Raw genomic sequence first — 20,110 nt, 5'->3', positions numbered from 1 at the left:
TTCCCTACAGAAATATGCCTATCTCAGCCTGTCATGGAAGGACTTTATTGGCACTGGGTCCTGCCCTAGCAAGCTGTGCTAGGCTCCACCAGCTTTCTGTTGTCTTTCCATAAACAGAGAAGTTCTTTTACTCTGGACTCCCAGGGAACAGCTGGGGAGAGTCGTCTCTCCGCATTGTAACACCAGCAATGAGCTGAGACGGTACATCTGCATCCCACTGCCCTGCGCACCTCTTGTTCGGCACTGTCGGGACCCCTGGTGTGGAGCCTCAATATGCTGTACGGGTACCCCCCAGGACAGCTCACCTCAACACGTGTGAGAGTGTCTGCAAGACTGAGGTCTAAGCAATCCTCAGAGGTAGCTAGAGAAAGGGAAACATTTGCTTAACACAGCATCCTCTCCGCAGTGCCACAAGACCATTAAGTGATCAGCAACTGGCATCAGACACGGCCTCAAGTTTTGCAGTGGATTTTGCACTTTGAATGGAGCGAACACTGGCAAGAACATGCTCCATTTTAAGCTACCATGAGAGAAGGATTTTCTTGGCCAGAGGAACTTGTGCTGCTTCGAAGCATTGCTGGTTGGAACAACTAAACAGATACAAGTCATCTCAAGCACAGAAAAGTCCAGGGAGATACCTACAGAGAACCTCAGGATTTGTGCATGTCACCCTGGGACAGCTACTGCGCTTTCCCACCCACAGATCTGCCACTCTATATAGGTCATTTTGGAGGAAATTCTCATAGTCTGAGGGGTAAAATAGCCTCTGAAAGGGCACCAGGCAGAGACACTGAAGCATCTTTAAAACAAAGCAAAGGATAAACATATTAGTGCAATTCTTAGCCTGGGTAATTAATGGGATTCAGCAGCTATATCCAGCACACTCACCCTCTGCTAAATACTGCAGAAAAGATGTAGAAGAGCACAGCTGAATTTTAAAAAGCCTGCAGGAGGGAGGCAAGCAGCAACGCTCTTTGAATCAAGCCAAGCAACATTTTTTTTTTGTTCCTCCTGGAGAGCAGCAGGGAGGAAGAGATGCTTACTTACATGAATGGAGTTGTTAGTCCCCACTGACCTGCTGATTCAGTGGAGACATGCGCCAGCTGTCACCGCAGCGAGAGGCATGCAGGCTTCTTTCAGCTCCGGTACTTGGGTGAACTATCCCAGTCGCAAAAAAAAAAAAATGGGTCCGAAAACCATCTCATTTTGGAAGTCCCAGCTTCCAAAAGTACAGCAAGAACAGCTTTTCTCGTGGGATGTTGGCATTGCTGGTGCTAGGCAGAACCTAGAAGCAAAACAGACCCTTTTTTAGATGTTAGAAATACACACACACACACACACACAAATCCACCAGAGAATAAAGATCGACTGAACACTGTCAACAAAGATGCAAAGTTTTGCTTCAGGTCCCAGAAGAAGGGGACGGTTCTGGTCCATGGCAACTCTGACATGAGCATTTCTTCCAGAGAAGGCAGGCTGAGAGCAGATTGTGTCCCTGCAGCTCTCCAGGCTGGACATGCCATTACCTGAATGATCCTCTTGTGTCCTTAGCGTTCCCATTTCCCAAACACTGAAATCCCTACAGAGCTCAAAAGCAGAAATTATGGGGCCTCATGGCATGGATCAATGGCACTAAGGGAGAGCTGTTATGAAGGTTGGACAGCTTAAATGGCTCTACAGAAGTGTCTCCATGTAAGTCAGTCACCCTTTACTCCTTAATTAGTGGAGTGAAAGAGATGCTTTTTGGGTGTAATTCCTTGAGCTTATTTTAGGTGCTACCTTGGGATGAGATGAATTGCACCTTAAAAAGCACCTATTTCTTTCAACTGTAAAGGCAGCCTAAAGCGACTAGCTTAGAGGCTCACTGTAATCTATATTTAATGTACATTTCATCCACCCCATTGAAGTGCCTTTAATTATGGGTAGGAATGAAGCCAAGATGAGCCCCGAAGGTTTTCACGGAGATTTGGGAGTGGCTCCTACAGGAAGAGAGACAGCAGTTATAGTTTCAGTAGTACCTTGCTGAAATGGGCGATCTCCACTCACTGCCACCTCTGGGTATGTTCTTGCCATCAAAGAGAAGCCCCGAAACCTTTTTCTGCCCTGTGGACAGGGACATCCCCCCTTCTCCACGCCTGGGGTTAGCTGGCTCAGCCCCACCAGGTGCTAAACAACATTGTACAGGAAACATCGCCATCGGTACAAATACATGGATATTTCTGTCATTCTCACAATTTTGCCATCTTGGTTTCTTGTCATAATAAAGTCTTTACAAATATGGAATGTTCTTCCTATATCAACATGGACGATATACCTTCTCTCTCTCTCCCACACTCATACACACACACACTGGAACCCAAATATTCATATTATAGTCATAGACAAGTCCAGGATTTTGTTCAGTTCACTCTGAACATTAGAGTTATTTGCAAGACATCAGATCTAGGCTTACATTACAACTTCCCCTCCTGTGCATTTCTAGGGGTTTTCATTTGCCATCTTCTTGATGAAGAACAAAGCAATGAAAATGCCTAACTCCTCAGTACAAGTAGCCCACACCAAGCCCACTGATAAAGAATACAACCAGAAGGGAGGCATGGTTATGTCTTTGGCCTTTCTCTCAATTTTTATTAATGCTTAGGACAGGAAAACAAAGTTGAGAGCCAACAATAGTGTTTTTATGAGAAGAGACACAAAAAAAAGGACAACTTTTTGCAGCAACATGGTACTATCAAAAATTTATAGTGCAAAAATCATTTGTCTGGCAGTTCCCTTTATCACGACATTAAGCTTGTGGCAAACAAGAGTACCAGCTGGTTACAGTGACCCATGCTGTCTGCCACGGATATTTCATCCTCAGCCCTGACACTCGAATTAACTGCATGTACAAGTGCTGCCGCAGCTGCTCTCCCTGCTCCCCCCCGACAAGCACTAGGAGCATCCGCTCATCAGCTAAGGGCTTGGGAATGAAAAAGTGACCTCTTGAAACAAAAATAACTCTAGCTAGCCAGAGAAAGCAAATATCACTCACCTTTGGCAGGGTTATGACAGAAGCCACTATAAATACACTGTAGCTGTTCATGTTAGCAAGCCTTTTTCTGCAGATGAGAAGGCTCTCAGCGCTTACCCGGACCATCTCAAACCCACCATGATCATCGTGACCAGCCCACCAGCCCAGCAACCACAGCCAGTGGACTGATGCACCCTGAAAGGGGCTGGACCCATTAACCCCATGTCCCGGTGGAGAAGTTACAGTGATGGTAGTTCTGTCTCTGTCACTAGTGACACCATGGTGAGTCCTCCTCACCAGCCTGTCCTCTCCTTGTTGACAAGATGAAGGATGAACCAGTCTCAGTTTGTCTTTGCTTCTTGAGATCTCATTTAATTTGGACAGCCTGTGAATTGCTCTCGTCCCTAAGAAGGGGCCAGGACATGTCCAGAGGAGCTTCAGGCTCTGACGGTGTTCAAGGAACCAGCTCACGTCCAAACTCCAGCATGTCCCATGGGTATTAAAAACTCCTGCTGGCAACCAAATGCAAAACAGCTCAAGCATCGAGCCCTGCGATAGTGCCAGCTATGGACACCAGCAGGAAAAAGCACGGATGCCGTGCTCAAAGGATCTATGAATTTGGAGAAAGGAGAGAAGTGAGGGCAAAAACTCACCAGTTAGTAAGGGGGACAAATAGGTCTTCATATTTAAGAGGGCAGTTCTCAAGGCAGCACGTAGTTGTATTCACAGTGAAGAAAGTCAGTAATCTCAGCTGCTTTGTCTCCCTGTGGATTGCCAGGGGGCAGAGGAACTGTAATGCTCATCTTCTTGAGGGTCCTGCTGAGCCCCAACCAACAGCAAGAGGGTCTCTCTGGGTCTGCAACACCTCTACTTCTCAGCACAGCCCTTTCCCCTTTATTCTGCCGTTATTTGGTAGGTTATTCAGCTATTTGGTGTACCTTTAGTTGGTAAAGAACAATAACGATGACTTAACTGGATCCTGCTGCCTTAGAGCTCTATTTTCACTTGATGTTATAGCAGAAGACTGAAGAAATCGTTCAGTTCAGGAACATTTCTGCAAGAAACACTGAACATGCTTCACTCTTTTCCTTTGAATAGAAGAATTACCCTCACAAAAAGCCTTGGCCAGTCTTTGACTGCTGCTTCCAGTCACCGTAATCAGCACCAGAGCCCCACACTGAATGGCAATGCTGACTGTGATGGCTTGTGTCACTGTTTTGTCTGCTGGCTGGGAGTGTGTTCAAAATGCAGAAATAATAGAAAAATAAGTAAAGAAATAACTAAAGCTTTTCAAAGTGCCGGGGCATCATGCACAAAACCAAGGAACCACAGTATTGATTCTATGTGCATTATAAAAGCGAGCAGAGGAATCAAGGAGTAGAGCAGCGCAAGCAGAAAGTAAGTAATTTAGGAGAGCTGCCGTAAGGGAGATTTCATTATCTGCACAGAATATAGCGAGTCCCTTGGAGCGCTGGTAGTGCAGCATTTCCCTGCCTTGGGCAGTCTGACTCCGAGTGCTGCCTAACGAGGGCTTCTTCTGCCTCCGGCGCTGAGCTGATGCTGGGGCACCGCGTGGGAGCTGGGATTAGGACACAGGCACTGCTAAATCCTGGCTGGAGGAGGTGAGGGGGGATGAAAGAAGTGGTCAAAATGCAGCATCCAGTGCTTCCTGCTCTCTGGGCAATGAGGTTCAAGCCTGGATCAGAACAAGGTTTATTTCCATATATTCTAAAAACATTCTCCTGGACTTTTCCAAACATGGGCACTTGGAGCCTTTTGCTGGTTGCATTTTAAGTTTATTGTAATTCTGAGCTTGTTGTCAACCACCTGAAAGTCTCCCATCATCACAAATCCATCCATGACAAAGAGGCGATGGGTTCAAGCCTTCTCAGGCCAAAAGAGAACCATGGATTACTGCCCATAGCGGCAAGGCAGAACTATCTATCCTGTGCGTGAGGATCTTCTGCCTGTCTGTGATTATCTTGGGGAACCTTCAAGGCCTTTTCAAACAGATTAATCTTCACTGTACCCCAATACCATGTATTTTTCTGATGTTGATAGGTAGGGAGGCTAAGACAGAGACATGAACTGGCTTTAGCAAGTCACAGCATTAATCCTCGTTGATGAACTTAAAAAAAAAAAAAAGGTAAGTCAAACACTAAAAATCCCAACTCTGTCTGCATTTTAACTGCTGCAAATTACTCTCACCTCTTTTGGCAATTATTCTGCAAGCATTTGTTTGAAAGGGTTCTTAGTAAGTCTGATTTTGCTTAGGCATAGAAAACCTAAAGACAGTTTGGCAAAATGACTAATGTACTGTGCATACTCATAGGAGCTATCACAGTGGGTTTTTAAGTGTTGTCGGGGAGCACATCTTGAATGTCTGCTCATTCCCAGTTGACCTGGATGAGTCTAAGGGATTCGCAGAAGACCAGTATTTCTGATAAAAGAACTTTGGAGGGAACTTCATAAAGAGCTTAGAAGATACAGACAGAAAACCCAAAACACACCTACAAGCATTTGAAGGGTTTAAAAGGCAAGATGAGAGAGAAAGGACTTCCTGCAGTATGAGAGGGTGGTCTATTATGAAAGTTGGTTTGGAAGCAATGAAAGGTAAGGTGGATTATTTGGAAATGTCCCAGCAGGGAGAGGTAAGACTTGGCCAGCACAGAGTATCTCTGAGGTGTGGACTAGAGGGTTATGCCAAGGTAATGATCAGAGGCAAAGGAGGATTTCTGAGCCGGGTGGAAAACGAAAACATTACCTTGACTGAGCATCTCATCTTTCCTCTGTCTTCCCTGCAGTGCACGCCCAGAAGCAGAACAGACAGACCTGCGTACGGAAGAGCCTTATCTGCGCATTTGCCATGGCCTTTATTATAAGCGTGATGTTGATTGCGGCCAACCAGATCCTGCGGAGCGGCATGGAGTAGCCTCTCGCCACGACACTGTGAACCAAACTGACCATGCATGCGCATGCCACCGGGTGAGCTTCCCCCGATCCGACTCTCACACGGCAAAGAGACAGAGGCAGGCAGATAAAGCACCATTCGTCAAGGAGCCTGAGGCCAGCAGCGTAATGTGTCTTGTGAATCAACTACATCCTTTTGGCAGGGACATAAAAGGGCTGTCTTAATGCTTTAAAGGTTTTGTTTCCTAATGCAATAAAAAAATAAATATACAGGAGTCCCGAATTATGGCTTCAAAACAGCAATGGTAACTTGGAAGAAACTTTCATCCAGCAGCCTGTTTTGCAGTTTTAAGGAGGCACAGCCTCATGACTTATTGCAGCAGGGCTGTCTTTTAACCTAGGGGCCGACTGACTATTCTGCGTAGCTCTCCGCTGGGCCCACATTCCCAGGAAGTTGATCGTAGCATTGCCACAAGCAAGTTCTGTTCGTTTGACTTCATGTACTCCAGTTTCACTTTGTTTTTCCCTTATGACCATGCCTTTGAGTTTATGGCATTAGAGGGGAGCTAGAGCATCCTTGTACAGTATTTTCAGAGTAAAAAAGAGGAGAATTTGTCAGTATCATACAAAGTTTCTATTTTTGCTTTGTAAACACCACCTTTGACACAAGACTGTGGGGTAGCATGAGACTGTTTGCCATTTTTTCTGACCGTGCATCAAGACTTGAGAAGCATCACCCATTTTCACACATGGGCATTTCTGAGATTTGTGCACAGTCTTCCAAATGACTCTGCAACCACCAGCGCCAGTTAAAACTCCTCTATTTGGTCCTGTCTGCATATTCAACAACATTTGCTTTCCAGCAGTTTTGCCCTTCTTCAATAAAATTGGCCTTCAATAACCTTATCTGAGATGAAAATCATGAGGGGAGCTCAGAAAGGTCTTTCCTCCCCTCTCCTTGCCTGTGCAATTTTTATTTATTTCACTTCATATGCCCTGGTTGTAATCTGCAGTGAAACCTCCATGTCAGACACCTTCTTGTGGGAGAGGTTATATTTTTGCCTACACAGTGGTGCGTGGTTTTGACCAGTCAGATGCTCCAGTCCCTCCCAGGAGCCATCCCACCACCACCACCACCACCGTTCCATGGGCAGGCTCCAAAGAGGGTAAGCTGCAAAGCAAATTGCAGCAAAAGAAGAAGGAATCAAACTAGAGCCTACAACCATATGTTATGTAGTGTGTCAGACTTTCAGATCCTGCAAGTGTTAGTTATTTTTCCTGGAAGAGATTTTAATGCGTAGCAAGGAGAAGATGGAGCGATGCAGACTAGAGACACAACATGTCCCGCGGAAAGCACAAGGATTGGGCAAGCCTGGAGCCAGGATTACATCGGAAAGCATTTTTCCTTTTAAACTTGACACAAATCCTTGCATTTACCTTCGGATGAACTGTGTACCTGTGTGTCACCCCAGGAGAGGTCTGGTTTCCTTGCTCTCGTGGGAGAGGTTTCCCAGCCGGTGCTTATGGAGCTGGCGTGGGGAGCGCTCCCAGGGAGGTCCACGGAGGCACCCGGGTGTTGGAGTTGTGGTGGCTTCATGGTGCCGGCTGGGCGAGCTCCAGAAACAGCAAGGAACAGCGAGATCTTGTTCCTGTAAATGTAGGTGACTGTTTCCTGTGTCACGAGAGGGGGCAGGATGGCTCCCCAAGGGACTGCAAACCGTGAGCTTCCCTTATCCTACACAGCAGCCATCGGCTTAAGCCTGGATCCGTCCCAAAGACTCATTTCAGGTCTTTCTTTGATTACAAGTTCAATCGATAACATTTAACCTGTATTTTTTAGTAGTCTAATTTACAAATCTGCTTCTCGTTGTTCTGTCTCCCATCACCCCTTTAAACTCACGTCACCGCTTTGGATTTTGCCTTTAGCTGTGTATCTCAGTCGCCCACCTCCATATTGTTGCCGTTTTCCTTGTGCCCCCCTCCATCACTGAAGACGACAGCCGTCTTTTCCAGAGCAGCCAAGTTATTTTGTTTTACCTTTCACAAACACACACTTTGGTATTTCTGTTCTGCTGTGACTAATAGAGGTCAACTGCAAAATATTCCACAAAAAATTGTTGTATCTCCCAGAAGATGGAGAGATTTATGTTTGCTATAGGCCAGCAGCAGACTTCAAACCAACAGCAGAAAAAATTTAGGCAAGCTCTGAGCGTGGCCTTTGCACCACTGGGGAGCCAAGGCACATTTCCAGCACTTGCTGCACTGGATATTGCGAGATAACGAGCCTCGAGATCGTTGTACGGAAACTGTCATCCACATTTTTAGGTCTCAGGGGCATGTGAAAAGGTGGCAGCAGTGGAAAAAAAGTCTAAATGTTACTTGCCACTGAGTAATACTTATTTTTTCCCCCAAGACTGTGCCACAGTGAACATGGGCAGCAGGGGTAGATGGAGACAGAGCGGAGAGATGGGCACCAATCCACCAGCCCTGCTCAGCAACAGCAGAAACATAGGGCACAGAGATGCCTCTTCACTAATCCCAGAAACGCAAGCTAAAACACATAGATCAGGCATTTCTCCATGTTATTCTCAGTCATCTGACCGCTAATACCAGGCAGACTCCAATTATAACAGCTGCTTTACGGACGAGATGATCTTTTGCATTCCTTTAAGCTTTCTGGAAGGCTTCATGATTTCTACATGCATGCTCCATAAAAACCTTTGTAAATACAGTCATTTTTCAGTATAATTCTTCACCTTGAAGCTCTATTTGTAAAACCAAACCTATAATTAATATATCAGTAAAAGCCATAGCCTGGTGTCAGTAGAGTTCATTGCAAAACTCCCCACTGATTTTACTGGGTACAGGACTTGAGGGGTTTTGGGGTTTGTTTTTTCTGTAGGGAACCCAATTTATCCGTTATGAATCAATGTCATGTCTTGCCAGAGGTCTTTTTCCTTCCTAGAGCAGCCTTTCTCCATCTAAGGGCATCTTGAAGATGTCCCTTCTTTAATCAGTCAGGCTCTTCTGGTAGCTAGTGGCAATGCAGGATGGATCAGGCCAAGCCATTTCATCCTTCCCTTGCCCCACAACCTTTCTACCAACACCTTCCCATCTTTCCTAGCCAGCAACATTGGACCTGTGTCTCTTACCTACCTCTCTGGCTCCATTTATGTAACATCCATTTATCTTTTTTTTTTTTTTCTTCTACACAAGAAGGAAAAAAAAAGGGGTTTTTGTTGCTTTTACAGACAGTGGGTAAAAATAGAGCAGTAAAATTTTGATTGGAACCTGATGGCAAAAGCTTAGAGGGAAGAAAGTAGAAGAATCAAAGAAATATAAATAAAAAACCCCACATCTCATACTTTAAGGGAAAAAAAAAAAGCCTATTTAAGTGCTAATTAACATACTTTAAAAAATACCCAGACTGCAGCAGTGCTAGGTAGAGCTGTCAGAAAAAGCACTAAACTTATACTCTTGCCAGTTACATGAGAATTTAAGTGTCTTTTCAGCACTGCAATTCTGTACAAAAAGGATATTGCTATGGCAACCCTCGCTGTTCGTGACATGTGTGCCACCGTGTCGGAGCGACACGCAGCAATTGCAGACGCGCTCCCAGCCAAACCAAGGATGGACAAACAGCTCCCAGCAGCCTGGGACAGCATTTCAGTTCGTGGATTAGCAAATTGTGAGCAACCCAAAGACAACTCTGTTGGCTTAGCCACAGAAAATATGTGTGTAATTAAACAGATTGACATACAGGGAAGGTTTTGAGATGGACTTGATTATTTTAGCTTGAGAAGCAAGTTTGGAAGCAAGTGAAATCAATGGGTGTAAGCACTGCTCGACACAGGCTGTCTCGTGTTTGTCGGGGAGACTTTGGGCAGGTCCTTCATGTAGGGATCTATCTCTGATGGGAAGAATTTGGGTTACTGCTCCTGCAAGGCACTGGGCTGCATCACTGATAACCATTGACTTTAACAATTGGCTTTAACTTTGAAGGCACATCCTGATTTTCTGCTCCAGGAGAAGCCAATGGAGGGAGTGGCAGGCACATGGCATGCTGAAATACTTTGGAGGCCACAGAGAAGTGAATTCCAGCAAAAGCTGTTGAAGGAACATCTCTTACCTGTCAGATCCAAAGCCATACCATAAGGTCAGCCATGAAAAAAACCACAGCTGAGGTTACCAGACAGGACAAGTGCATCAAGGTGGTGGCAGTGGCCCTGGGGAGCACGCTTCTGCCCACGACAGGTTGTGCCACTCAGGGCATTTACTGGGGCCTGACCCTCTTGACGAGTCCACCACTGAGAAGCGATTTCTAATCAGAAGCAATATCAACAGTAATTTAAAGAATTAAATGGGGGCAGCTGGGAAAACTTAGATTTGTTAGGGAGAATTTGGTCCTCATGCTGTTGGAGGTCATACAGGTTAAAAGAGAATTTACAAAGAAAAAGTAATTCTCTTTCATGTTCGATGGGTGCCCGCAAATACACCAGTTACTGTTAACAGGCACCCTGTCCTGGTGAAGGTGCTTGCAGACCCCCCAGCACAAGGGTCTCACCTGTGAGCAGAAGGATGGGAGGTGGTAGGAGACCCAACTACCTGTCCCTGCTCCCAGCTGAGCTAGACCTGAATATTTGGGTATCATCTGGTGGTTTGGAGAGATTTCATCCAGACTAGTCAGTGCTTATTGGGCATTCACGGACGCTGGTTGCTTTACATGGGAGACTTCCAGCAACTTTGTAAAAGAAAAGGTATGTACATATATACCCATCTTTTTAAGCTGGGGCCAAGTAAATAGGTGGGTTTAGTCCCTCTCCCATAAGAAATAGGATAGCAAGCAAGCAAATCAAGAAAAGGTAGAAAGCATTCCTAAGGATGCTACTCTGGAAGGCTGAAGTCTGTTTGACAGACTTGGATGAGAGAAGTACCTACCAGCAAACACTTTTTTCCATGGAAATCATAGGAATATTCTTTCACAAAAAACCCCACGCTGCATCTTTCTGCCTGCTGCAGAAGACCAAAACATCCCCTGGGACACCTGGAGGACTGTGGTGGCCATCCAAGGTTGAGTGCTGGCTCTACTCAAGATGACACATTACTTTGTGAGGTGTCTGGTACAGGATGAGTCTCAGCTTTTTCCACGAAAGAGTCTCTCCCCCGACATCGTGTGCACGTGCGCGGAGCGAGCAGTGCTGCAAAGGGCTGTCATCGCACAAAAGCGGGAGGTGCACAGTCCCGAGTCAGACTTAGATCTGCGAGGAGAGAAGCAGTAGGAGGAATATATTAAAATCACTAAGAATGAAGTTCCCTATTTTATCCACCCGTGTAATAAATTATTTAGTTTCTGCTTTATGGATGACTATTTGAAAGAAGAAAAACCAACTCTTCTAAAATGAGAATCTGATGAAGTATCTTTTTTCTTGGCTCTGAATCATGCTTACATTCCACAGATGAAGATGTACAGAACTTGCTGGTTTCAATCTATTATTTTACTGTACTGTGTTCTGACAGTGCAATTACATTTCCCTGGCATCACTTAAAATCTATTACTTCCCCAGGAATTTAATACAGAACAAGAAACGACTCACAACATTTTCATCTATATATATTGTTGGTTGTTATCAGGACTGGATCTTGGTTTTCTCCAGTTCAAGCAGAGTGTTTTAGGCAGCTCTAGAACTGTAGAAGCTTCAACAAGAACAAGGTGGACAGAAAATCAGACAACATTTTAATTGGAAGAGTACTCCTCTCCTACCTCTCCAGTGGCAGAAGTCTGAAAAACTGCCCCAATTTGACATCTTCAATACGAAATAATTTTGGCCCCAGTAGCCAGAAGAGGGAGAAAGGAGAAAAAGGCAATTCTCTAAGGATCAGTACTTGACAATTTGATGATGAAAATACTGTAGGTGGGTTTTTTTATTTTCTGTCAAGACAGACTAAAATACTTTGTAGCCTTGAAGAGCATTACTAAGTGAAATTGCTGTTTTCCAACCAATTCTTTTCTACAGCTGTTCATGGCCAGTCTTTGCCAGCATCATGAATAAGCAGCTTCAAACACTGCTATTTTTACAACACTTTAGGTGAGATCCATGCTACAACTTTCCTTTACCAGCTGGTCTTCTGTCTTCATCAGCCAACAAGTAGACATTTGACTGTCCCATTTGAAGCTGCTGAACTTGCTTTAGTAGCTGCCCCTCTGGCCTTGCCAGCACTCAGGCATGTCTTGTCTCTCTTGTGAGCAGTCCCACTAAACCCAAACCATACAGCCGATGCGTTTGCAGCATCAGGCCCTTGGGGTTGCCATGTGACATCAATCTTCAAATACATGCCTCTGTGTTCATATTGCATCAACCCAAGAGCGATCTTACATTTCCTACCATCTCTTTCAGAAGAGCCAAAGTTATTTCAGCTTCATGCAGCAGCTCTTGTTCTCTCAAATTTTAATTGGGGTGGCGGGTGGAAGAGCGATGAAGTTCCTCATGGACTCCAGGGTAAATCAGAAATAACTCATTAGAGTTAATTGGCTTAAACTGGAATAAGCCCAGAATCCAGCCTGTTGCCATTTAATCCATACTAGGATCTAAGTAATCAATGCCTCCTGATTCATCTCTAGGAAGTTCTTCACTAATACATGCATCTCCTTTTTGTCATCATTTCATCCCTCACTGTTTTCGAGCCATTTACCGTTCATTGCTAAACTGATCATTTTTTGCTTGTTAACAAAACACATGGCATTTTAATTAAAGACAACAACTCACAAAGTTAGCAGCATAATGGTAAAAAAAAAAAAAAACAAAAAACAAAACTTTGTACAAAATACTGTAAATATTAATATAAATTAACTTGGCATGCAACTTAAATAAATCTTATGTTATTGCAAGTTACCCGAGTGTATAAAGACATGTATAAAGGAAAACCGAATGCCATATGTATCGGCTGTTTCCTCTAACCAAACACTACTGTAAATATATAATCTGTATAAAAAGATTTTAATTTTACCATTATTTATGCAATAGAAATAAAGGTTTTTTTCTTTTGATGAGGGATGAAGTTTCTTTTTTTCCTCATTTTGAAGCAGTCATTGATATTTATTCATGCCCAAGTACAAGAGCAAAAGCTAGATTTGCATAAAATATTAGGACAGAGACCCTTTCTTCCTTCTGTGGGATACATGAACATTTGGGGGTTTTATTTTGCTTTGAAAATAGATTTACATATTTAAAAGCCTCTTACTACAGAAAGAGTTCCTGGCTGAATAGATGCCTTGGCTGTTCGGAGCTGGGATCAACGCTTCGAGAGCGACACAGATGCACAGGACTTATTAGCATGCCAAAGAGAGGAACTGAACTTCGCCTTTGGAAGTGGAAGTCAAAGCCACAACTGGTGTAGTTGGTGGGCACCACACGCAGATCTCAAAGAGAAAGGTCAGACCGTGCCATGTGAGCTTTTATGGCACTTGCTTAAAAACTCAAAACCCCTTTTCTTATACCTACCAGAGAGTCAGAGCCTGTTTCCCTAAGCTCAGATAGGCTTGCATCCAGCACATTGCTGCTGGGAAGAGGATGTTAACCACAGGTTTTAATCCTGTCTCTTCTACTGCCAAAGCTCCATACCATGAGAGCTGCTCTGTGAGGCAGGTGTCCTGAAGAGCAGCCGCTCCCTTAGCAAAGCCAGTTCTCTTAATTTCACTGTAGACTGCTCTCCACAGTGAACCGTCCATGGTGTCCTGCAAGCTGTTTGGCTCGAGAAGATGAGGATGAGGTTCATGATTGTCCTCAGAATTACTTGTAGTGGTGCCTAAATTAAAGCTTAAAAGGAAACAACTGATGTAGGCAAGTCGTCTTCACCTAGGTGGACCCAAGTCACAGTGGTAGAACTGCTGGGACAACCAGTGCAACCCCCAAAACTCCCACCATGCCCAGAGGTAGAGTACCACCTCTACCTTGTGCTTGCAAAGGAGCTGTGACGCTTTCCCTAGACCTGACCATTTTTGCAAAAAATAGCACTTCTGATTCCTTAATTTAAACTCTGAAAAAATACGTGTTTTTCCCCAGACAATGATGTATATCACATTCTATTTCACGGGCTAACATTATTTATTAATTGCAACCATTTGGACAACAGCCTGGTGGCTCAGATACTGTTCCTTATTCCTGGAACCATCACAGCTTTCGGTATGAGCAATTGTCTATGCATGGATTACCACTGAAAAGCAAGTGAGGCAGGGAACTTATGTTTACAAAATTTGTGATCTAATAGTTTAAAAAAAGATACTGTACACTCTAGTTGACCTCTTACGTTATGTCACTGGAGAGGATTTTAATGAACGGCTTAGGAATGAACCTGAATTCATTACAGGAATGAATCAAATGTATTGTAGGAATTCCTATACATTTATCAGAGGAACAAATGAGTAATCAAAGAAATTCTCTGCTGGAAGGAGAAACCGACACCACACAGCACTCCTTTGAAAACAGTGTTCTCATGCAGATCATTGCCTTCAATGTCCTCAATGAAACCATGGGTTTGTATGTTGTATTTCAGCCACCAGAACCGTTCAGAAATTGAAATTTGCTGTCGTCCTTGCTAGTACACATCCTCTCTGCTCATCAACCCTCAGCGAGGATAAGCACCGTGCTGGACAGGTTAGTATGATACCATTGGGAAATCTTCACTGACTGCAGGGAGAAAATTTTAACGGAGAAAACAAACTTTAAAAGAGAAAAACACGCCGCATTTGGACTGAGACCAAACTGCTTTATCCCACCATAAAGAACCCATGAACGTGAGCATTGTTCCAGCCCTACCAAAGTCTGTTTAGCTCTTGTGTTATTTTTATGCTCTCCATTCAACAGAAAAATACAAGTGAAGGATACGCCCAAGAGCCCCATCCTTCAGCTGTGCCCCAACGGGAGGTTTTGGGTGCCTGCTGCTGTGGGAGTGGGCACTGGCAATGGGCAGGAATGACCGCGCAGGTCTAATCCAGCTCCCGGGGAGTTGGTGGAAACATTCCCAGACTTAGTGGGATTTGGATTAGGTCATCATACAGCACAGTATTTCACACCCTGGCTCTTTGCTTTGTTTAAATGGAGCCTGGCCAAGGCCTCAAATTTAATTACCGAAATACAAATACTGAAGAAATTAGGCTTTCCTTACTCTGAATGAAGTTCAAGCGTGGCCCTGTCTAAAACCTCTGGCCATCATTGGGCTCCCTAAGCTCAAGACATCATACTTTTCTCCAGGTAGGTACACTCTGCCCATGATCCTGCAGGCTTGTTTTGCTGCTATGATCTCATCCATTCAATATGCACTCCTTCCTGATTAACATCTAGAGAAAGTATTTGTTAATGCAAATCCAGAGGCAGTAATTTATTTGGTACAAGCTAGTTAATCCTGGCAAGGATTTCCCGTGTAAGTATAGACTAATATCATCTTGTTTTAATTGCTTCTTTAAGAGTTTCTCAAAAATCAAAAACATTTTAATTAAAAAATTCACCAAGAGTATCTTCCAGATCTTTTCCCATTTGTTCTTCTTCTCACCAAAATTATCAGCACATTTGTAAAGTTCTAAAGAAAGTAATTACAGCAGATGTTGATCACTGCTGCTAGCGTTGAGGTTGCTGAACGCTACACATCAGTCTCCCAACTTCTACTTTTTTGCAACTTCCAGAAACAAAAATTTCCATTCTTGGTCTTTGCTTAGAAAGGAGGCTGTCTACACAGGAGCTGGGATGCTTTCATGCCATCTGCTAGGGCTAGGGGAAATTTGGGGGGGAGAAGGAGAAAGAAAGGAGGAGATACACAATTAAGGAACTGCTAGGGATACAGAGATTTGAACAAGGAACGATAAAAGGAATGGCTGAAAACCATTTTGTTTTACCTGCAATACCATTTGTAATGAAAAAAGGTTCTGCTCCAACATTATCTCCCCAAAAGGCAAGATGATAAATCCACTAGAAGTGCCACCAGCACATGCAATGTTACAACAGTGTGGAAGTATCAGACTGAAGACACCAAGTGTATGCCTGCCACGCTGTAATAAGTATCTTTTAACCCCAATTTCTGTCTAGATTTCCACTTACCCATAATGAGCTGGCTTTAGAATAAGCTGTCAAAAATCATTCACCACATAATGACTGAAAGCTGAGATAATCACAGGATGACCATACATGTCACTACAGACAGAAATTCAATGCAACAGCATAAGCACAGGGTCAGCAACCTGTAGCATGATGCCAGCAGTACGGGCAAGCAAATTTTCAGTGTCGTGTGACTGCTCAGAGACACGGATGCAAAACTATTCGAGGAACAGTGTCTCCCACTTCTGCTTCAGGCAAGAAAAAATAGCATCCAGCAGTGCTCCCTTAAATGCTTGGTGATGGTGGAGTACCTCTAGGTCTGAGCTAAAATTACAAACACAAAAAAAATAGAGAAAACTCTGGAAGAGGACCATCTGAAGCTGTGCAAAAGCTCCAGCTCTTCTTTCTCTACATCACAAGTTAGTCTTACCAAAAGTTCAGGTCTCAGTCTTCAGCCCATCAGTTTTCGGCCTCTGTCCTTCTGAAGCCACCAAATCAGATCTGCCAGAAAGGTCCTGCTCCGCTGGAGATGCCAGAGAAAGCCCCTGCAGGCATATGAACAGGTCCCACATGGCTCATTCAGACACATCAAAGTTCATCCCATCTTAGAGAGCAGAAGCTGTTTTCTGCAGCACTGAATTTCACTCACACAAATCCTAGGGCGAAACCACGACTACTGCAAATATCTGGCATTATGGGTCTCTCGTGCAGGCAGGGTTACCTACCTGTAGCGAGTGGTGAGGCACGCAAAGTTCAGCTGGCATCTCAACTCCCAGCACAGCCTCAGGGACAACGCAGATATTTCAGAGGCATCACAGTCCCAAGGAGAAGATGACTGTGAGCATGGCTGCTACTCAGCCATTTCCAGATTCAACAAGTTCCAGCCTGCAGAACGTTTTACAGAAAGCATTAAAACCTCCTGAAGTGAAGGATTTCAAATGGAAGGGCTGAGAGACCCCAGTGCTGGCGGTATGAACAGAATAAGGGTAATCACTGCATGTTATGTGGAAAAACCTCTCAAGTGATTGCTGTTTGCAGAGGCTGATTAAATATAAATTAAACTCATCTGCACCTTCAGCAAGATATGTGAATTGAATAGCAAGAGTATCCTTCCCGTTGGTGGTGCGGAGCATTTGGGGAGCTCGTCCCATGGCCTGGCATGTCCACACACACAGGCTGCTCCACACCTTCAGGAGAGGAACCAGCAACCTTGGCATTTGCATATTATTGAAAGTAAAAGACCCACGTTCACTTACATAGAGATGATTTCAGATGGAGTATGAACAAGCAATTCATTAGTCTCAAGTTGTTCATGGGGGAAGAATGCAGTTCCCTGTATTGCCACTGCCATATTACAATTACTGCTGCTCATCTTCCGTTCATTTGACTTCTCTAAATGCCTCTCCATCTTGTGTGCCTGGGTTAGAATAGAACAGAACAGAACAGACTAGACTATTTCAGTTGGAAGGGACCTACAAAGATCATCTAGTCCAACCACCTAACCACTTCAGGGTTGACCAAAAGTTAAAGCATTTTATTAAGGGCAATGTCCAAACATCTCTTAAACACTGACAGGCTTGGGGCATTGACCACCTCTCTAGGGAGCCTGTTCCAGTGTGTGATCACTCTCGGTAAAGAAATGATTCCTCAGGTTCCTAGCAATGCACTGAGTGCTCCATGAGCCCTTGCCTTTACGTAACTGGACAAACCATAAGGGAAGAAGGGGCCAATTCTGCATCACCAAGTATCCTGGCTATGATTAAGAGATTTCTTAATCTTCTCCCCCATTGTACAAGGGGGAGAGAGCCTTATTTCTAAATCTGAAACTATCATCCAGAGACTGCAGAACTGGTGCCATCTCCTGAGTACAGTCTATGGCTGGGAAGTAGCATGAACCTCCCTGGTACAGAAGGGATGGGACTAACTCTGAGCATCCTGCAAGTAGGAGGTGTTTGGAAAACCTGTGGATTTCTCCAATTTCCATCAAGATGGGTCTGTTGACCCTGGGCTGAAGTTAAGACTCGCTAAGTGAAAGCAAGGGATAATTGGTTTCTCAAATTGTATGGTCAAATATGGCAATCACGCACCCCAAGATACGTCATTTTTTCTCACAATTTCTAAGGAAGGCTTTTTGCATTCAAAAAAGAGCCTGGAGACTTTGTGAACAGACGGATCAAGGAAGATGCGTGAAGAAGCTAATGACCAAAGCTATAATATCTGAGGGAAGGGAATGTTGCTTCTTACCATGTTTTGTGAGCTCCTACTGTGCTGGTGCCAATTTTAGTGTCTTCTCTCACTTCAAACCAGAGAGAATCTAAAAGTCTGAAAAATACTGAAAATGGGAATTGCTTCTTATGGTGAAAGAAAATTCCAAATACCAGAAACAGGCTCCAGATTAGGACCTGTCAACACAGTCCTGCCAAAATTAAATGCAATTGCAAGTGTATAACCCACACTTTAATCCTGAAGACCTTCAACCACCTACTCAGAATATTTATTATTTCTTAAACTCAATTTCAGAGAGCATTTTTTAAATCAATTAGCTACTGTCTTATTCATTTGGAAACTGATCACAACGTTCACTGCCTCTTGGACAAATTAAGCTAGCAATTATTTTAAAATGTTTCTCCCCTATAAAGAGGAAAAACAAGCATTGGTTCAGAGGACAGAAGGGAAGACAGAACTCAAGAGGGCCAACACTGTGCCAAAACTGGAGAAAGGCTGAACATATGTATTTGCTTATGCTGGTCTCAGTAACAGGCTCAAAGAAAGAGATAGGTAGCATATTAGGTGTACTCCAAATCATTGTTATTTCTTGGGAAAGTAGTTTCAGTGCTGCCGTGATAAATTGCTTCTAGGAATTCAGGGTACGGACTGCTGACATCTGTCAGGCAGGAAGCTGGAGTTCAGATCACAATTGCAGTTATTGCTGTATTTTTAACCAAATCAGAGAGTGAACTTGCACGAATAAAAAGACTCCTTTATGTAGAAGCTGGCAAAGTTAAAACCATTTCTGGCTTTCAAGAAACCCAAAGCAACTTCCAGCAGCCTAGGTAAACACAGTGTTTCTTTAACAGACTTGCTGAACTACTAACCCGGACTAGCAGAAAGCCCTGCGCTAGCACAAAGGTAGTTATTGCTGCAATTACGCCAACGCCACACTCCCAAAGAAGGATTAACATTTAATTCTTTCTAAATTTGGTTTATGAAATATTGACATGCTGGTGCCTTCGCAATAAGCTATAAAGACATCTTCTACACGGTGTGCGGCAGGAGCTCAGTGGTGTTTATTTACTTATCCCTTTCACTAGGTTTGGCTCTGAACACTCGTGCTGAAATTGTTAGAGAATGCCTCAGGCTGAGCTAAGCATATACCAGCAGGTAGAGCTAACAACCAGTGTTAATAAAAATCAATGAAGCATTCTTACAAGGCAAACTGTTATCCCTTTACAGCTCACAGTCTCCTCACTCTGACAGAAGATGATGACCAACAGATGTAGAAGCATCAGCTGGGGGCAGCTCCAAAAAGCTGTCTCTTAAACACATCCTTTTACAATCCCAACCATCTGATTTATATAATCACAGACATTTTTTAATACTTTGGGGACCCCTTATCTCATTGGCTAAACAAATCCACTTATGTCTGCATCATTTCTAAGTGTGAAATAATGTGTTATTAAAGTTATTGCAATCCCTGTCATATCAGAACCCTTCCAGTCACAGTGACCTCATTAATGAAAATCCTTTGTATTGAAATGGTCCAGCTTTGTAGAGATCTTACTGCATGACAAAGAAGTCTTGGGATAAGAGCATCCTCGTGGCCTTCCAAGCACACTCCAGTCCAAGACATGACCTCACCACAAGGCTTTATTGCCTCTTGCTGAAACAATGCTGCCTTCTGTATCCCAAGGAAATCGTTCACTTCTCTGGTATGCTAAGGTAGGGTTCAGGAGCAGAACTTGCGGCTCACACCTCTGCGCTAATCTAAACCAGGAGCAATCGTCTACATTTACCGAGCAACTGCAAAAACACACTTAGAAGTAGTAATCTGCCTTCTTGCTGTCTCTCTGAAAAATAGGATGAGGAATTACTTTTTCACTGGCAT

The 20,110-nt window shown here is 43.9% G+C and overlaps 1 protein-coding gene across 1 annotated transcript in view; it reads left to right on the top strand.

Moving 5' to 3' along the window:
* CALN1 (calneuron 1) overlaps window positions 1-5,942 on the top strand; it is a gene marked incomplete at its 5' end in the record, with an annotated part of 71,624 nt that extends 65,682 nt beyond the window's left edge. The window contains 2 exons of the mRNA XM_009705114.1: window positions 4,630-4,632; window positions 5,815-5,942. Coding sequence (XP_009703416.1) covers window positions 4,630-4,632; window positions 5,815-5,942 — 131 coding nt within the window. The remainder of the gene's footprint in view (window positions 1-4,629; window positions 4,633-5,814) is intronic.
* Between the last annotated feature and the right edge of the window lie 14,168 nt (window positions 5,943-20,110).

Source organism: Cariama cristata, unplaced genomic scaffold (genome assembly GCF_000690535.1).
Source record: "Cariama cristata isolate BGI_N322 unplaced genomic scaffold, ASM69053v1 scaffold4158, whole genome shotgun sequence".
Classification (NCBI taxonomy): domain Eukaryota; kingdom Metazoa; phylum Chordata; class Aves; order Cariamiformes; family Cariamidae; genus Cariama; species Cariama cristata.
Note: the sequence above shows the minus strand (reverse complement) of the source record. Positions and strands in the feature narration are given on the sequence as shown.